Source organism: Zootermopsis nevadensis, unplaced genomic scaffold, assembly GCF_977971745.1.
Source record: "Zootermopsis nevadensis isolate Lab colony 2312 unplaced genomic scaffold, Znev_1.0 Znev_ptg000030l, whole genome shotgun sequence".
Taxonomy (NCBI): Eukaryota; Metazoa; Arthropoda; class Insecta; order Blattodea; family Termopsidae; genus Zootermopsis; species Zootermopsis nevadensis.
Window position 1 is genome coordinate 12,411,499 of NW_028259162.1, and position 20,641 is coordinate 12,432,139.

The following is a 20,641-nucleotide window of genomic DNA, read 5'->3' on the forward strand; positions in this document are numbered from 1 at the left end:
TTTATGATGCGATTTCTGGGTACTCGTGGCCCCACAGACGTTTTGTTCATTTTTTTTATTTTCTTTGACTTGACACATATAGAGAGCAGAATATCTCCAAACATCAAAATATTATTTTGCTGGTCACAAATATTGAGTTGCTGCCCCATTACCAGCATTCCCTGCATATTTCTCACATTTGAAATCCACAATTGCTCACAGACCTTCCCACCATAATACAAAAATGCATGAAAATGGCAACATGGAGAGTATAAAATTCCCACGTACAAAATATGGCAACAGGTTTGCAGGCAATACTGGCTGTCTGGGCAAGACCAGCAGCCCCCCTCCAATGCTGTATAGTTTTGTTTCATTTGTTAGAATTCAATTACATGTTTTCAGGTATGGGTTAAGTCCTCATCAGCTGTGTTGCAGTTTTAAACCGTTAAGAAAAACTGTAAAGAATACAGATTCTAACATCAACTACAAATTTTAAAATAAGCTGAAAAAAGCTACCTGTGTTAAAAACTACTGACAAATGCTTTACTTCATGTAAGATTCAAATGTTGAAGACTGATACAAACACAAAGTTTAAGATACAATCTCTAGCAACTTTTCACATCCATTTATTTATGTTCAATGTTCTGTGCTCCAACATTCATTTACTGCGAATTCACAGCAAACTACAAGTATATTATTTGTACCATATCCATAACCACAATAACTTAGTATGATACTGAATTTAAAAACAGTGCAGAGCCTTGCCAGATGCCTTTCAGATTACATGAGACTGCATATTTCATAAATTCACACTTCTTATAGCATTGTTCCTATGACTTATGCATGGTATTGTGTAAGCACTTGCAATCATGTATTGAAATAATAATCTTTCAATGTGACCACTGATTACTGCATACATAACCAATGGAAATTATGTTTTTAGGTATGTGCAGGATGATGATGTGAAAGGGGTTAAAACAGTATCACACAAATAAATTACAGACCATAATGGTGAAGTCAGTGTAGCTACAGTTTGTGATACACAAAAAAATAAGGTCATGAATTATAACTAATTAAACTTTAAACCAATAAGCACATATATATCTTTCTAATTTATGCCCAAATAATTTCAAAGTAACTTCAGTAATGAACCAGCAAACATGTACATAGTTTCATTCCCAAATTGATTTTTCTACATAATGTGTGACATTTTGCAAATAAAATTGTAGGTGATGAATCTCAAGTTTATCAAGTATTCAGATACTTGGGAAATAATTTTCCTGGCAGTCTATACTCCCACTTTCCTAAAACAGAAAATTTTTATTATGTTCTGACAAGCCTGTTTCCTGAAATATGTATCATCTCAGGAACACTATTTCCATCATGAAATAGATGTATCTTAAAGTTGGAAAACATCATTGGCTTCATTATGAAAAATAAATACTATTACACTTGTCTAAACAAATGCTTCCAATTGAATAGTATGTGTCTAATGTAAATGTTGCAAATCTTTGGAATATGAAAACTTACATTTTAAACATTTCTGTTGGTTACTCAGACTGCTAACAATTGGTGCAAACATTACTTAATGTGGTTATTATGGAAGAAATCTCTTCCACATTTTGTTACCATTCTTTCATATGAAAAATACAATTTTATCTACAGAAGCAGTATTTGCTACTGTTAATACTTGCAGATTTATTACTTAGGTTACAGTTTTACTTGGCTTTAGAATAACAATGTTGGATCTACAGGTCCAAAAGAAAGTCTGCTAAAAAGTGCCTTGTTATAGTTTATCACATTTTCATCATGCACATGCCTACGGTAAGAAACAAATATTCACAACATTAAATTACCCAATTTGGTATGCACACTTCACAACTGTATTAAAAAAAGGGTATTCACACCCAAATCTTCTTCCTTTCTTTAATCAAGCAAACAACAAATCAATTGTCGTTTTTGTAATAAAAATATCAACAGAAATTTCTTTCTCTTAGTACTTAAATATGCAAAGCATTTGACAAAACATCGAGCATATAAGAACAAAGATGTGTGCAATATGACCAATCCCTCTGATTCAAATACAAATGGCAACAATGTCCAAAAATGACCCAGTAGAGACTAGCAAACATACGAACAAGGAATAAACATCTGTCATAAACAAGAACATTGTGCTTTTATTTCGAGATCATAAGTTTTATCTGCAATAACAACAGCAATTTAAGACCAAGCTATAATATAAGCATCATGACAGATTACAATGATGCCATAAGATGTAAAATACAAATCAATATATTCATGTAGAACATTCACAGAACACAACCAAAATTCACACACAAAACCAATGAACTAAACTACATTGCAGAAAGAAAAAACAAAAACTTACAACACTAATTTCAGTACTTAGCAGAAGAAAACTAAAAGAACGTGAGAAAATTTGTTAAGAATAGAAACATTTTTAATATTCTTCTACAAAACATTTCTAATAAAATTAAACTGTTTAACAATTTAAAATATTAAATCAAAATTGTACTCTCTATGCTTTTGGAAAGCAGCGTGCACACTATCAAAATATATAAAATACTGAATTCTTTCCTATAACTGCTGCGATATTATGACTTTGTGCATGAAAGTGATTTTATGAATTCTTAACACTGCAAGCAACAGTAATAGATCAAGGTACTTTAATTTATCATGAATGATAAACCAATAATTAATTAAGTACTTTAAAGCTGGGTAGCTCCAAGTAACTAACCTGGACACTCACCTAAATGCATATTTCTAATTCAGTAACTGAGACACACATGCATACAAAAAAAAAAAATCCATAGAAATGTTGAAGTTGATTACAGTACCTTTGTGCTCTTTTAAATATAGAATGGAGAAAGAATTTTAATACTTATAATTAAATATTTACATGCTGTATCATACAATAAAAAGACAGTCCCTTACACAATTTTACCTGACTTCAGTTGGATTTAATGCAACTGAAGACGCAATAAACCAAGAGTATTTAAATCACAGCGACTTACAGAAGACACTGCTAACTTACAAACATCATGGAAGAAATTAAACACGGAAGCTAGCGCCCCTACTGGGTCAAAACAAAGATCATATCCTGATGCAGTATTACTGCAGTAGTGAAGACAAGCAGGCATTACTTGTAGCTACTGTGAAGTGATGAAGATTGCAGGTTTGGGCAGGAACAGTGTGACTTGCCAACCTCACTGGATTCCATCACAAAAAATGGTATGGCAGTTCTTCTGACTTCTAAACTACAAATCTAAGAAAGGCATCAATAATAATAAACATGTAAATTTATGGATTACCACATTTTGAACAGACGGATCAGGCAAGTAACCACTTCAAACTTGACTAAATGCTGTATTATTCAATATGAACACACATTCTACATGTACAACTTGCCTGTAATATGATAACCACATCAAAACTGCAAATCTCACCATGTTTAAGTTTTCCTAATTTCAACTAATCACAATTTTTGATGTCAGTGATTAGAAAATAATGCCCAGCATACTCAAGGGAAAATTATTTCTAGATTTTCAGTACTCCTTTTTAAAATTAAAACTTAATTTTTGTCATCAGACAGTTTTGGATGTGATATATACAATTATCACAGTGTACTCTTTTATGAGTATATAAAATTAAACAAAACCACCTACTCAGCTATTTTGCCACTTTTATATCCATTTCTGCAACAGACAACTTCCAGCATGATACACCAAAACAAGAACATTTTACTTTAAAAGTTGTATACATTAACGACAATGTCTCTGAAACAAAAAGTGGGCACTAACATGTATAACAAATTCCTTTATGAACCTGTCAAAATATGTCAGATTCATTCTGTTGTTTCTTCCAGTCTATGATGTGGAAAGAAGTAAATGACAACTCTGCAACTGATCAGTGCTCTCTGCCCATTTCCTGTTCCTCACACTCTTTTGAGAGCTACATCATAGTTAGTCAAGAGAAGGGAGAAGAGAATAAATATGGGGAGTGAGGCACTGAAACCAATCCAGCTGTTAATAAATTAATACACTTAATCAAAATTCATTAAGCAAATTACATAGCCAGTAATTCCAGCCCAAAGATCTTCAGATTTTGTTTCATCAAGATAGTACACATATCCTATGAGAACACATCTAAGTAACTGAACACATGGAACTATGCACTGAATGCAATGACTTGGCACAGCCAGAAAAATTACAATTAAATGAATATGCTAAACTCAGTTATCTGTTCGGCACTTCAAAAATGAGAAGCTGTACTCCATGTTCACTGTGATACTCAATGTGGATCAGCACACAACTTTCATTTTCCAAGGAGAATCTTAAATTGAGTCACCAGTTACTATAAATAAAGTACAAGAAATAAATATCTGAAGCATTCATACTGTACTCATTCAACAGTCATTACCCTGCAGTTAGACACTGATCCACAGACAGTATCACATGAAGCGTAAATAAGTTACAAAGTGTACTGGACATTTTGAAAAATGGAAGGCAATGTGGTTAATTATGTAAAACAGATTTTACTTTGGCATATTCCAAGGCTGAACAAATGTGTGGTAAGGAAGCCCGCTAGTACAGGCAACATAAATTGGGTGCTCCTTTGATGTCTGGGTTGCAGACTGTAACACTGTATGAAGTTTGGCAAACAGCAATACAGAATACAAAAAGTGACATGCTAACCTTTCAAATGAAAGGTAAATTTGTCAAACTTTCCAAACATAAGGAAAAGAGCAGACATGAAAACAGTGTCAAACAAGTTTTACCATGATAAGAAGAAAGCATTGTCATGGGAAAGTGACTGACATAATCACTTTTGTTGCTGTACAGAATACTACATTTTACTCTTCTCCTCTCTCGTACAATGCGTTCAGGTTGTTCCACTTGCCTTGCAAGAATAATTCAGGCCTCTGTAGATGCTACGAGACTTCCCTTAGGGGTATACACAGTAGCGTTAGGGTCAAGATTGGACACAGTACAACCAGGGCAGGGGCTTGGGATCTCAGGCAGTCGCAGCTTTGACATCCCACTACTGTTTGTTGGACCAGGACAAAATGTGTCTGTGGGCATCACTGCTAACACCTGTGCTATTTTACTCTTCAATTCTTCAATTTCCTTTTCTTGTGTCCGAATTAAACCTGAAAATTTCAAATAAACACACACATATATATACAGTCTTCACTGTTGACAATATTTTCTTAATTACTTTCTAGCATCACATATTGCTGTAATGAAATGGAAGCATTTTCTATACTTCAATGAAAGGCTTATAATACACCATACTTTACTTTATACTTTAAGAATGCTTTATGAATGGACAGAGAACCCCAAATAATGTTTTGAACAAGAGAACACCTGAAAGTGAGACCAAAATCAAGGTGGGAACAACAGGATAAAAAAACATGTGAAACAGAAAAAGAAAGAATATGGAAAGAAACTGAGGAGCAGTTGTGGGTAGAGAGAGAAACATGGAGAGGCTGTGTTGTCAGATGACCCACTCACACAGAAACGTCTTAGGAAGAAGAATATTAAAATACCTTACTTCACTACGGCATGTTATCCCAATGTCAAATTTAGCTTTAAAATAACATTTTATATGAGCTTTTTCTCAGTCTGCATTTTAGACAAAGTGACCTGGCCTGGCAATCCTATACAGCAGGGGTTCTCATCCTTTTTTGCTGGCACACCACTAATTCTAATTTAACACATTAAATGTACCACTAACCAAGTGCATTCAGGGAAAACTTATTTATGTTAATATTATATTCTGATTTTCCTACATAATTTTCATACCATTCAACATTGGCTTGCGTACCACCAGTGGAACGCGTACCATACGTTGAGAAATGCTGGTCTAGTGCATGAGTGTGCAATTATTTCTATAGTAAATGACAACAGTGGTCATGTTCAGACAATTTGCAGGTGAAGATTGCTTCTATCCAAGTGAAATAAAGTATGAGATCAGGACAATATAATGACAGGTCAAAACAGAAAAAGTTGAAGTAATGGAAGAAAAGTATGTGACAGCTCTGGTGTTGTAGAATTAAATTCATGCTTCTAACTACTAACATGGTGACTGGTGGTATGTATAAGTTGTTGAGTGTAAACACCAAAGCAGCCAGACATATTAGAATAGGTACAGTCTGCATAAGGCAATGTCCTACGTAAGCGATAACGAGCGAGCTACCCGAGCTGCATAAGCAGCATGGGGTGTCATATGAAGCGGGGAATCGCTTGTTGTGTCCTATGTGAGAGACCACAATAGTAGCACATGGCCTTCCTGAGCATGCACCTTCCCTATACTGCAAGGTCAGAGCTTTCTGGCCAGCGCAGCGACTCGCGCGAAAATATCAAAATATTTGATCTCAGACTTTGGCCGCTTCCCTCTCCTGACCGCTTCGCTGGAACCTAGGACAGCGCCACATGAACAGCCAGTTTGATATTTCCGCTTCACCCACGCAACTCACACCGCTCGCATTTAATCGCTCACGTAGGAAAGTGGGTAAGAGTTCTTGCTGTTACTGTTTCTGAATTAAATTATTTCAGACACAAACTGCTACACCTCTGTTTAGCCTCTCTCTGCCTAGGTGGTTATAGCAGTATGTAGAGGACCAACAAAGATTGTCACTGTAGCTGAATTTTTTGTAGAAATATCGCTGCCAGAGTAAAACTAGAAATGAGGATCTGTCCTTTTACAGCTTTTCCTATTATTCTGGAATTAGATATAACAAATATGACTCATAAATTATTTTAAATTTACCACTGATTTCAATGGGTCATTCTCATGACAAAAAAAAAAACTTCATAAATTTGAAATTTCTATTAATTTCATGTTCATAACATCATAAGATGCAAATAAGTATAATACAGTGAAACCTCTATCCATCGTTCCCGGAACTATCGTTTTCCCGGATGCATCGTCCGTTTTGTTCGGTCCCGAATACATCCCATATAAAATAATGTTACATTTTCCCGCTTCTATCGTTCCTCGAACTATCGTTTTATCACATCGATCGTTCAAAAATCTTAGTCCCAGCCCACAATTTTCCCGCAATGATCGTTTCTGAGAAATTAAAATGCTGGGTTTTGAGATAAATTAATACCGAAAGACGCATAATGTTTTTGGAATACTCAGTAGCGGTAACCTGTTATATCGCCCAACCAGCACATTCTTTTGGAATGAGGGTCAGCGGTGCAAGGGTGATAGTTGGAGTGAATGGCGGTGCTCATTGTCAGAAATTTTACGATTTTAATTAGGGTGCACTCATATTTCGTTCCAGCGATGCCAGATGGCATGTGCAGTGTGAATTTCTTCACAAATGCTTTTATTACAAGTACAAAGGAAAGGCTGGCGGCACTTTTCATTCTTCTGGTTCATCTCGTTTCCAGCGGTTCAGGGTCTTCTACAGCTACGTTTCGTTGAGTTCGGCAGTAATAGTATTTCCATTCTTCCTGTTATTGTCTGCAAAGGGGGTTGGAGTGGTGAGGAAGAGGAAGACAACGAATGCGAGCCCGAAGCTTTGCCGAGTTTTGCCGAAGCACACGCTGCATTGGCGAAAGTGAAGTCGTTCTTTTATGCGCTTAATATTAGTGAACGTGACGAGGAAAACATTTTGAACGTGGAAAGTGCTCTGTTTGGTCTAAAACGTAAAGTTTCGACAAACCAGTTGTCCACTAAAGACTTTTTTGGTAAAAAGAAGTAACTTTGAAAGAGAAACATTGTTTTTTTTTAAATTTTTAATGCTTTCCCGCATCTATCATTTTCCCGCATTCATCATTTTTATTTCCCACCCCCGCCGAAAACGATGCATCAAGGTTTCACTGTATTCAAAAGATTAATGTGAACAGTATATGGTATAACTTACTCTCTCTTATTTCTAGTTGGCGCTTGGCTTCACCCAGAGCAGAGAAGAGATCAAGTTTGATGCGGGTCTCTGCACTGAGGCTGTTTTCTAGATGAGCATTCTTGTCTTGCATAGCAGACAGAGCTGACATCAATATTTCTGTCTCATTATGGCTTTCTTTATACTGTCTCAGGCTCTGTAAATATGTAAACAGTAATAATACAGAAAAATATTTACTATTCAACCAATTATAATGTTGACAGGAATCTGAAATTCACCTGCATCTCTCTTTCGGCAGCCAGGTACCTGTCGTCTTTAAGTTTCAGTTCCCGTCGTAGCTGTTTACCCTCTGTTTCCAGGTCACGTCGCCTGGCTCGACAACTTTCTGTGCACTCATTTCTATAACAATAAAATTTTAGAAAAAAATTATTGTAGTCCTTCAACATTATCTAACACACTCAATAAGGCAGGCCTGCATGTCATGTCACATATTCAAGATGTTAGTAATGCCTCTAAATTTCAGTGTCCTTTGAACAGTTAATTTTTCAAACTATTTTATAAGTATTTAATATGCACTGAAATACAAAACTCAGCTGTTTAAAACCAAAATCCCAGAACAGGTATCCATGCTTGCTTTGATATACTGAATGTAAGGCTGTCTCAAGATCTAACAAACTGTGCACTTGGATCCTGAGTTGATATCATGGTAGACATTAGTAGTAGAAATATATCACTTGTGCTGTCACAGAAACAACTGGCAGATAGTTCAATAATAGCAATTTAAAACAAATTCTTACACTTTGACAATGGCAGTGAAACTTCTATGCATTATTTATGTTAAATGAAATATTAGTAACATGATGATAATGATGAACAGGTAGAGAGTGGTGATAATGACAGAGAATCTGTATGGGATAGCATGTTAAGTTATAGAGGACAGGAAACTCCCACTGTCATTCCTTTAACACACACTCAAATTTAAAGCCATACATGAAAGATAAATTATTTTATGTAAGATTTGAGGTTTTCACAGCTGTGAGTAGGTTTTCACAGCTGTGAGTAGGTCATACTGCCTCCGTCATCAGGGCGATGTCAGAGGCAGTATGACCTCTGAAACGGTGGTTAACATAGGCCAGACTACACAGCGCAACAACCCAGAAGACAGAAATCTTCGAATTATTTTATGTTTACTTCTTACTTTTCTATCATTTGCTTTCCTATACACAAAAGTAGTAAAAAAACCTTAACTCATCAGGAGCAGAAAAAGGATATATTTGTAGCTGATCAGTGTCCTGTATGTGGAAAGTGGACGTATCACAGCCCATGGAACATTCTACAAACCTGACAATGGAGGCAGCAAGGACCTCTGAAATGTCAGTGATTTTGAAAGAATGTCAACTAGTGGCAGAATACACAAGGCTAAGGAGGTAGACCATGCAGTGGCCCACCTGAAGAAAGCTTGGGGATTATGCAAGGGGCTGACAACTCCTTACCATAAATTATGAATTTCTAAAATATGAAATATTCTCTAAGAACTGCAAAGCTGTTAAGCTACATAAAATTCTGACATTCCAATGATCAATACTCAAGTCTCCTTTGAACATGGCTTTAATTTTGTCAAACAAATCTATCAAATTCTTTCATAACTTCAGTTTCCTAACAGAACACTTTTTAGTAATCCATGACAAATCTTCACGGAGGACAAACAATATTCATCTTCCAGCAAATTCAAGGCTACCCTCCAAGTCTTACATACTGGATAGACAATACATTTTTTCTAAATAGTAAAAAGAACTGATGATATGTGATCTTCCTAGCTCAATTCTTGTTCTGCACTTACTTGTTTACAGCAGCCGCCATGGCAATAGCTCGTGTTGCTGCAGCCTCCTCTGATTTCTTGGCCTTTCGTTCGGCAGCCAATTGTGCTTCACAGGAACTTCGCAAGCGACGTTCATCTTGCAAACGGCGTTCCAGCTGAGAAATGGTCTGTTTGTCCATTTGACGAGCAATCACTAGACCATGCAGCCTGTATAAGCAATTCAATAAGTGTCTTTCACTTGCAGGACTATTTGAACATTATGACTACTCGGAAGTTACTATCAAAATTTTATGCGATACGCAATATTTTATCTTTAAAAAAGAGGTCCACGTTTTCACAAAATGACAACAGTGTTATGCCACTATCAATGTTAATGCATGCTGTAAAGATTGGGGTTTCCACCTTTGGTCTACACTCTTTTATGTATGAGTGGGGGAAAAGAAAGCATGACAACATGATCATGAAGGAGCAAGTACATAAAATAAGTGATATATGTATATAAATTTTAAATTAGATTCTTATGATATTCTGGGAATTACATCAGATAATTTGATATTGTCAAGAATGTTCAAGATTTCTCACAGATTATTCTTCATTTTCACTTCTGAGCTTGTATAAACACTCTTCATCTTGGCTAGAAAGACAACCATGCACATGTGGGCAATTGTGCATGATAATTTTTGGAATGTAGATTATACTGTTAATTATCCTCAGAAGTTCATGGTTATATAATCAATAAACTGCCAAAAAGGGAAGTTGTCAATGTCAAGCATACTTTGAAGTCCAAAGAATATATATTATTTTGTGAATAAATTCAAGTTTTGCAAAACCATGAGAGTAAGTTATGAAATATGCATGCTTTATGTGACTTGAAGCTAGTGAAGACAGAAAACCTCATGAAATGCTGAAGGAAAGAAGGCTCTATCATATAAACGAGCAACATCTCAATTTTTTATCCCTTTTGACCTTGATATATTATTTTTGACAAGAAACTTTTGTGGTGTGATCAAGACTACTAGAGTCAAGAGCAAAACAATGCACTTCTTGTCTTTTTCACTTTTACCACATATTACACACTACTTACTTCGATTGTAGATCATCATTATCCTGTTGCAACTGGGCCAGCTCACTTTTAATACTCTTCTCACTAGAGATCAATGTATTTATTTGACTATGGAGATCCTGCTCCAGTTGTCTACTGGACTGAAGATCAGTCTTTAGTCTCTTAACATCAGCTTCCAGTCTAAAATCAGACCAATTATTATTAAAGCAGTAGTAGCTTTAGCCTTCAGATTAATCACAATCATCCTTAGTGTTCATCACCTGGCTTAATTTGCAAATGGATTTCGCTTTATTGTTTAACAAAACGATATCACTTTCTTTGCAACTACAGTGAAACCTCGATGCATCGTTTTCGGCGGGGGTGGGAAATAAAAACGATGAATGCGGGAAAACGATAGATGCGGGAAAGCATTAAAAATTTTAAAAAAACAATGTTTCTCTTTCAAAGTTAGTTCTTTTTACCAAAAAAGTCTTTAATGGACAACTGGTTTGTCGAAACTTTACGTTTTAGACCAAACAGAGCACTTTCCACGTTCAAAATGTTTTCCTCGTCACGTTCACTAATATTAAGCGCATAAAAGAACGACTTCACTTTCGCCAATGCAGCGTGCGCTTCGGCAAAACTCGGCAAAGCTTCGGGCTCGCATTCGTCGTCGTCTTCTTCTTCCTCACCACTCCAACCCCCTTTGCGGACAATAACAGGAAGAATGGAAATACTATTACTGCCGAACTCAACGAAACGTAGCTGTAGAAGACCCTGAACCGCTGGAAACGAGATGAACTAGAAGAATGAAAAGTGCCGCCAGCCTTTCCTTTGTACTTGTAATAAAAGCATTTGTGAAGAAATTCACACTGCACATGCCATCTGGCATCGCTGGAACGAAATATGAGTGCACCCAAATTAAAATCGTAAAATTTCTGACAATGGGCACCGCCATTCACTCCAACTATCACCCTTGCACCGCTGACCCCTCATTCCAAAAGAATCTGTGCTGGTTGGGCGACAAAACAGGTTACCGCTACTGAGTATTCCAAAAACATTATGCGTCTTTCGGTATTAATTTATCTCAAAACCCAGCATTTTAAATTCTCAGAAACGATCATTGCGGGAAAATTGTTGGCCGGGACTAAGATTTTTGAACGATCGATGCGATAAAACGATAGTTCGAGGAACGATAGAAGCGGGAAAATGTAACATTATTTTATATGGGATGTATTCGGGACCGAACAAAACGGACGATGCATCCGGGAAAACGATAGTTCCGGGAACGATGGATAGAGGTTTCACTGTATAACAGTTTTCAGCGGAATTGGCGGCTGAAGCGTGCACCAATCACATGTACTGTGCCTTGGTAGGAAATAAAGGTAGGAAGTGGAGGGCAAGAAAGTGAGGAAACAACATACAGTGGTGCCAGATGTAGCATCGTGGAACACTGGTTTCGAGTGAACGGTTACATCACTATGCAAAGAACACATGAGAACTTGCAACAATGCAGTGTGGTTGCTGATACTTCTATCACGCGGTTTTTGAACAGACTGAGGTCTAGCTGCTTACCAACAGACCTTCTTTGTGCTGATTGGCCACTCACAAAGAGCAGAACTTGACTCAGCCGCCAATTTCGCTGAAAAGCTGATGATTGAAACAAGAACATTTCATTGTGAAGAAGATTCCAACCAAAATTCTGTACAACCACCATAAATCATTACTGTAAAGAAGCAGGCGAGGGAATTATCTGTTGCATGATTGATAATTTTCTGTAATTGAACAAACAAGGTAGAAAAGGTAGAAAAGTCAATTATGATACCAAAAATAAACAGCAGTGTTTTACCTTAAGCAGTATTCATCTTTATGATGAATTGTACTCTCTGCATTTTCTCTGTTTGCTTTGTTTTTCCTTTCACGTTGTGTGTTGACTGCAATCTCACGTGCCTGATTGTTACTCCATTTGCTGGAAGAGTTGCTCTTCAAAGGCTGAACAGACCCTTTCACACTTTTATCTTTTTCGACTTCATTTTCGTCAAAGTCATTAACTGACCTGCAACAAAATACTTAATGAAAATTTAGATATAGAAGTTACCTGTCTGCTTCACATCTGGGAATTCACAGGCTTGAGTCTCAACCTGGAAGACAGGAATAATTGTATAATTATTTTATGACTTTCCTCAATATGTCCAAAAAATGCCAGAATGGTGTCTTCCACACCATTCCGTGCCATAAACCTATGCAGATTACATAGCATATTTAAATGAACCAAAAATCAATCAAGTGAACAAAATCGTACTTTTGTTTCCTCAACATGATACCTTGGAAAAGGAATTTCAATGGTGCAAAAACACACAAACATACCACAGCTACCCAGATCAAGTTGATATTTATTCATATTTGCTATGTCAAAAACAAATAACCATCTCATATTCATACAACACTGAAAAAATTGTTGTGTTATACATAGCTAAAAGTAGTCAACATATTTTAGTTGGCTATTCACAAGGGCTCACTTCTGAATGCTTTAATAGTAAAACATAATATATAATAGTTCACAGCAAAGATGAAACTATGGTTTTTGCAGGATGTACCTGATCAGAGCAGTTTATTACCTATGGTTAGAAAATAATGGAATGGAAAACGTATGTTGTAGGGAGAGCTGATATAATGCTTCTAAATATGCAAGGTAAAGAACACATGAGGAATTTCTGTATATTCCAGTATGGAGTACACTTTCCTAGTTTGTTTTGTATGTGTGTGATGACTCATGGCAGAATCACAGAACAGTGGAGAGGTGTGCAGGTAAATAAATCACTGATAAATAAATACAAACATGGATACTCAAAGTAGGATTTAGACCAGTAACCTTACACTTTGATTAACTCAAAACTGTGCATGCCTTTAAGTGATCAGCAGGGGGAAAATTAAAATGAAAGCATTTATGTATTACTGTACTATAACTTCTGTTTCAGAGAACTGAGACAGATAGCAAATGTATGTGTTAAAGTGTAACAAAAAACAAATGACATGTGGAAGACACTCTTTTGGAGCTGGTAAAACTAGTTTTCACACAATGGAATTAAACAGCAATCAGTAACTGTGACACTATATAAAAGTATATTACTTAGGCAAATGAACAAGATAGTAAGTTATTTGTTCAATAAAATAATTATTTTTGCAATTTTCTTTTCTTCTTATTTTTGAACTTGCAAATTTTAGATAATCCATGTAAAAGGAGTTGGAGCCGGGATAGCTCAGTCAGTATAGTGACTAGCTATGGGCTGGACAGCCAGGGTTCGATCCCCGACAGGGGCAGAGGATTTTTCCTCTAGCCTCTGCGTCCAGACCGGCTCTGGGGCCTACCCAGCCTCCTCTACAATGGGTACCGGGGTCCTTTTCCGGGGGTAAAACCAGCCGAGGCGTGATGCCGACCACTCACCCCCATCTAGTGCCGAGGTCAAGAAAGAGAGGAGCTATACCTCCACTCACCCCAAGCACCTTTACGGCATGTAGCGGGACAAACTAAACTATGTAAAAGGAGTAAACAAAACTGTATTAAACATCATCTTATTGAGTTATGATCAAATAACAGGCATAGTTACTAACAACGTGAAGTGAACAAATCTGTCTTCATTGTTTCTTACTCTGATAGGAACATGTACTGTACAAACCTGGATAAAGGCAACAAGTTCACATACTTTACGTACCCCACCCTCTCGATGAACTCAAGTTCTGTGTGAATGGTGCCATTGGTATGTGAGTATTTGACAGGTTTCTCAGATGAAGATTTAACTTCAGCCTCCACACATTTGTCTCGTTCCCCCTTGTCCAGGGATTTTCTGTGATTATTTTTTGTGGTGGAGGTCTGAGGTACTGGAGCTGTGTTGTGCACAACTCCATTTGAGATTCCTACTTCTACAGAAGACACACCTAGTAAAAAAATATTTTCTTATCAGAACACACACATCACTTTACAGAAAACTTGGTTTTACTACATTTTAAATGCACTAAACTCTTGATTACATAGGTTAATGGAGAAGAAAAGAAGCACAAATAATAGAAAATATATATAAGTCAGAACCAACACAATGAGAGGGTTGGTTCAAAGTACATGTGAATTTGAGAAGGATCAATTTTAAAGGCTGTCATTAAATTTGAAGTAATAAAGACTAAATCACGAAACTGTACAGAGATGATACTCAAATGGGTAATCAATAATGCACTGTACAGTGTGATCCAATAAATAAGTAAAACTATATTCATAAAGGTGATTTAAACTGAAAGCATTTCAACTACACTCTTAACATGAACTCACCATAAGTACATAATACATCTGCAACATTACCTACATGGACCTCATTCATTTCCTTACTCATATATAACAAAACTGTTTTAGTCTTTCTTTCTGGGGCTGGGGGAAAAGGTATAATTGTGATACACTTTGACAAGCAGATCCAGTATTTCTATGTTTCCATTTTTTTATGTCATATAATTAACATCAATGTATAGTTTCCAAATTTAAACTGTTTCATATGTTGTGGTCTCAAATTGTAAATACAGGAAGAGATCTGCATGCTAGACATGGCATTATTAACAGAATTTGAACATCATAATCCATTAAGGACATAACAATGTAAACTACAGATCAGCCAGTCTGCACATTCCAGTTAGTATTAAGCAATATGACCAAGTAAAAGTTACAGTGAAATATAGAGCATCCTTCCAGCTAATGGGAAATCAAATGTTTGCCTAGTTTCATCATAATTTTCTATTAAACTTCTGAGTAAATTATGAAGTATATAATTAAGACATATTCCCCCATGATTATGATAGATGATATTCATCTGAACTCTTTATTACCTCAATAATCAATCTTACACTATGAAATGACCTCACAGGATATGCTTAAGGCAAGAGCTATTAAAATAAAGTCATAAAGTTAGTGAAGATTTTCAAATATCCTTTAGAGTATGTGTATGGTATGAGGTGCAAGAAATGTGTGTTGTTTCCCATAGTTTCTGTATATTTCTAGGTATGGGATCATAAAATTGCTCTCTTTACAAGTTTCCACATGTATCTAAAGTTTAATTTCCCAAGTCTGAAGGACAGAAGGATTTGTTTCCTTTAGAAATTAGGGACCCTTGAATAACCTGCAGTATATCAATGGCTGCCCTCCTTGTATACATCATAACACTGCCTTGTCAAGATTGTTGTGTTCTCAAACAAATTCCACTAGCATGACATAATTAAAACTTTTACACTTTGCTGGTAGTCATTTTATGAACATAAGTTCATATATTTCTCAAACAACTTTAAAATTTGGTGTCCCAAGCTGGCTTTTTCCACGCAAACAAAAACTGTCCCACAACAAATAAGGCTTTGAGATACATTCACTGCATATTTCGTACTACTTCGCTCAACAAGGAGCACAAGAATACAACAACTCTGACTTGAACCAAAGTATGTGTCATGCATACGTGCACTCAGAGGTGATATCATATTTCTGGACAGTTTATACTGGCCCATCCTGTGTAATACAATTTACAAAAGTCAAATATAATCAACTGTCCTTCTGTTATACACCAACACGACAATTTAAGAGATTTCTAATCATGCAGTTCTTTTCATATGCTCTGGTTCATAAATTTTAATTGCCAATGTTCAATATCGGTGATTATGATGTCTCTTTTAGAGTTAATACCACATAAAATCATTAATCTTTATACTGTAAATACATATTTAGATGAGCTCATAACAAATTTTAACAGTACAATATGAAACAATAATGATTCTTGGAAATCCTGATATTGTTTTACCAATCTGTGAATCATAAAGTTGTCTATTGTAACAAATGAATGTTTTACCTCTACTTTTTTCTGGACTAGTATTTTGACAGGACTGTTGCTGCTGTTGCTGAGGCAATGGCTGCTGTGTTTGCTGCTGTTCTAATGGCAATGCTTGCTGTAGAAGCTGCATATAAAATTCATTCTCTTTTGATACATCTTTTTGCTTTCTCTGGAAACACATATTCAACTGTAAATTACTGTTGCTTCTAATCACTTCCACATACAATTTGTTTCAAATTAAAAGTAATTAATATAAAGTTACAATACATACCTGACGCATTCTGTACCCTACATAACTTTTAAATCCAAAGCCCAATGTGACTACTGGATAGCCAATACTGAAAAGTAAAATAAAATAATTATTTTCTTTTTTATAACAGGTCTTAATATTAAAAAGCATCTCTGTTGAAAGCACACACTGGACATGATAATAACACAATTCAGTTAGTTCACATCCTTACAACCTGCTTTCCCAAGATCAATTTTAATGTTACCCTACCATCTCCATCCCAGTATTCCAAATGTTTACTTTCCAAGACATTTGCAAACAAAAACAATATATCTACTTTGTACTTCGAGTCCTGACAGACACATCCAGTCAATTATAACCACTTTAACTTCTTCAACAACAGGAGTATGGTATAGATGGTAAAATTACTCATATAAAAGATTCTCCATATCCCACTTTGGCGCCTTTACTGGGTTCTAACAGAGTTTAAAGCTTTGTTTTGAAATGCTAGTACTTTACACATAAAATAATATGTAACATTAATAAATCCCCATACTGACCAATGAGCTGCAAATGGCCTACACAAGTCCAAATGAAATGGAAGATGCCGCAGGTCACGTAATCTAACTGCTGCTTCTATGTATACAAACAGTAACCACAGGATGATAGTAGGAAGGCAAACACCTTTTTCTGAAACAAAATATAAATTAATATAAACAATAACTCATTTCTGGGTTGTATTATAAAATAATGAGAGGAAACTTAAAATAAGACTGAATCAATAAGAAAAAGATATATGCAATCAAATTGTAAGACACAGCAGACATTCACTTGCCTGTAGCTAACACGTGGATTCTGGAGGCAATGATTTGGCTACATTCATGGATGGAATAAATAAAGTGGGTGACTGAAAATACTTATCACTTGTCAAAGAGTCTGTGAATGCAAATTTCAGAAAGAGATGAATGAGAAGCTACAGACTGTCTAAGACTTTGGTTGAAAGTCAGATTCTTTCTTGCCTTAGGACAAGAAATATAGACTTTTTGCATTAACAGTTTTTACCAGATCAATAGGTTTTTATATAATTAACAATGTGTAACAAGGATACTTAGTTCTCCTCTCAAGAAAATAAAGATGGTGTCCTAAATATAATCTAAACAGATTATCAGACTATGTTTTATACTAGATGTATGGGCTCTGGAATGATTAAATTGGAAGCAAGAAGATGACAGGACATCACAATCTTTAGAACTACGAAGAACACAAAAAACACACCTGTTATGCAATGTGTCTTAGAACAAACTGTCGGAAACAAGAAAGTGTGATCTGACCAGATATATATGTACTCACATTCAAAGTTACAATCTCATAATAAAATGATATCATAATTCACTTCTAGTTTAACCCTGATTCTTCTGATTATAGTAAATCTTTAAGGCATGCTGATAAAAAAAAAGTTGACTTTTAATTTTATTGCTGGAACATTCTCCATGCTAGGAAATTATATTCACACTTCTTCAGTCTGTACCAAAATGGTAGATCACCACATCTCCTCATCTTAGGCTTCATAACAAACACATTAAATTACCTTGTACTTATCATTGGGAAACCCAAAACTGATGTTTCATGAACTAATTTATTCTTAAAAATGCTCTTTTCCTTCCATCTGCCAAATAATAATGTAATACAAAAATGTAAACAGAATCTTTTAAATAATCATTTCAATTCAACTTTCTATTACAAAACCTATTAACAGAATCAGTAAAAAGTAAGTAAAGCTGTCCTGCTATATGCCACGTAAGCGCTTGGGGGAGAGAGGAGGTATAGCTCCTACTCATTCTTAACCACAGCACTAGATGGGGTGAGTGGTCAGCATCAGGACCCAGCCATGCTTTATCCCCGGTAAAGGATCCCAGTACCCACTGGATAAGAAACTGGGTGGGCTCCAGAGTCAGTTTGGACAGTCAGTAAATATAATAAGATGTTACCTGTGTGCCAGACATACTGCACCCAAACATACGTGCTGGCTGCAAAGAAGAGCCACTGGACTGGGATGAAGAAAAAACAGATCATATCTGATGTGAGAGCGATGCAAATAAAGAAAACTGAGAAGGCCTGCAAAGAAAGTACTACATTTTATATATGCCATAACACTTTTTAATTTACATTTCAAACTTGGCTAATCCCTTCTCTGTTACATAAAAATAATTTGAGCCACATAAATGTATAGTAAAAGTAGTGTAATATCAATACCTGTTTCCAGAAAATCCATGCCAAATTAATAAATAATTAAATATCTGACAAGGTAAATAAAAACACATACAGCTAAATGAGGGTTTCTTTTCCCCCTAACAGTGAAAGGATCTAGCACTTCTTCAAGATACTCACCAAGCCCTGATATTTGAAAGAATCGTACACGCTTCGAAGTAGTAGCCAAAATGGCCACAGGAATTCAAATCGAAACTCCAGGATAAAATCAGCAAGTAACACCAGGGCCCATAATACTAGAAACTTCAGGTAGAGTAAAGTACTGAAACCAAATATATACATTCAAAATAATAATAATAAACACACAAAAACAGCATTATATGATTATATCAGCGTTGACAGCGTTGAGATAGGTAGAGGTGTAAGACAGGGATGCTGCTTATCACCAATTCTTTTTAACCTGTACGGGGAATGGCTTGCCAAGGAAGCTCTGGAGGGAACAGGAGACTTCAAAATTGGAGGAAGAGTGATAAAGACTGTGAAGTATGCAGACGACTTAGTAGTATTGGCGAAGGAAGAGGAGGAATTACAGAACATGATGGACAAGTTAGTGGAAACAGGTAGAGAGTATGGAATGGAAATCAACATTGAAAAATCAAAGGTAATGAGGATAGCACCGAGAGCAGAACCATTGAACGTTGTAATTGGAAACCAACAGATGGAGAATGTGGAGCATTTCAAGTACTTGGGCAGCATAGTCACGACGGACGCCCTATGCACCAAGGAAGTAAAAGCAAGGATAGCCATGGCCAAGGCAGCTTTCGTCAAGAAGAGGATACTTCTCACTAGCAAGTTGGGCTTGGAGATGAAGAAGAAACTAGTGAAGTGTTACGTATGGAGTGTCGCGCTGTATGGAGCAGAGACTTGGACACTCAGGAAGAAGGAACAGAAATACCTGGAGAGTTTCGAAATGTGGTGTTGGAGAAGAATAGAGAAGATCAGGTGGACGGATCGAGTGACCAACGAAGAAGTATTGAGGAGAGTCAACGAGCAAAGAAGCATTCTGCAGGCGATTACACGAAGGAAAGCTAACTGGCTGGGACATATTATGAGAAGGAATGGATTAATGAGTGATATCACCGAAGGCCAGGTTGAAGGAAAGAGAGGACTAGGAAGAAGATTGATACAGCTAACCGACGACCTTAAACAAGGAAAGAAGATGACGTTCCAGGAATTAAAGCGAGAAGCCGAGAATAGGGACAACTGGAGAGCTCTTTTTGGGCAGAGCAATGGACCTGTCGTAAGACAGAACACTTAATAATAATAATATCACATTCTTCTACTATGAATATATTTCATTAACTGTATTCATTTTTACAAGCAGTGAGATGAACCACTGGAATTTATTGAGAGTTTGAGATGAAGTAGTGATGAGCAATCATGATCATCACCAAAATGACTTCAAATGATATACGAAGAGAATTTGAGTTTTGCATTCCATTTTTGTATCTGTTACATATACGCAGAAATGACAAACTGTCCACTCTCAAAAGCAAAATCAACAATAGCACAGTTAGTTCGTTTGAAATTTGTCCTTGGTGACTGAAATATAAAATGAAAGAAACCATTATCCCTTGAC

At 36.2% G+C, this 20,641-nt stretch overlaps 1 protein-coding gene across 3 annotated transcripts in view; it reads right to left on the reverse strand.

The window, feature by feature from the left end:
- LOC110839667 (macoilin-1) overlaps positions 1 to 20,641 on the reverse strand; it is a 25,532-nt gene continuing 4,891 nt past the window's right edge. The window contains exons 2-14 of one of the 3 annotated variants that reach the window (XM_022084070.2): positions 19,183 to 19,324; positions 18,783 to 18,909; positions 17,355 to 17,484; positions 16,837 to 16,903; positions 16,584 to 16,734; positions 14,418 to 14,649; positions 12,563 to 12,769; positions 10,756 to 10,914; positions 9,693 to 9,878; positions 8,131 to 8,251; positions 7,874 to 8,048; positions 4,897 to 5,146; positions 1 to 3,262 (exon numbers count right to left, since the gene is read on the reverse strand). In XM_022084070.2, the coding sequence (XP_021939762.1) occupies positions 4,911 to 5,146; positions 7,874 to 8,048; positions 8,131 to 8,251; positions 9,693 to 9,878; positions 10,756 to 10,914; positions 12,563 to 12,769; positions 14,418 to 14,649; positions 16,584 to 16,734; positions 16,837 to 16,903; positions 17,355 to 17,484; positions 18,783 to 18,909; positions 19,183 to 19,324 (1,933 nt within the window). In that variant the 3' untranslated portion in view covers positions 1 to 3,262; positions 4,897 to 4,910. Of the gene's footprint in view, positions 5,147 to 7,873; positions 8,049 to 8,130; positions 8,252 to 9,692; positions 9,879 to 10,755; positions 10,915 to 12,562; positions 12,770 to 14,417; positions 14,650 to 16,583; positions 16,735 to 16,836; positions 16,904 to 17,354; positions 17,485 to 18,782; positions 18,910 to 19,182; positions 19,325 to 20,641 lie in introns of all 3 variants that reach the window. The other 2 variants (XM_022084071.2, XM_022084069.2) reach the window with 2 other exon arrangements.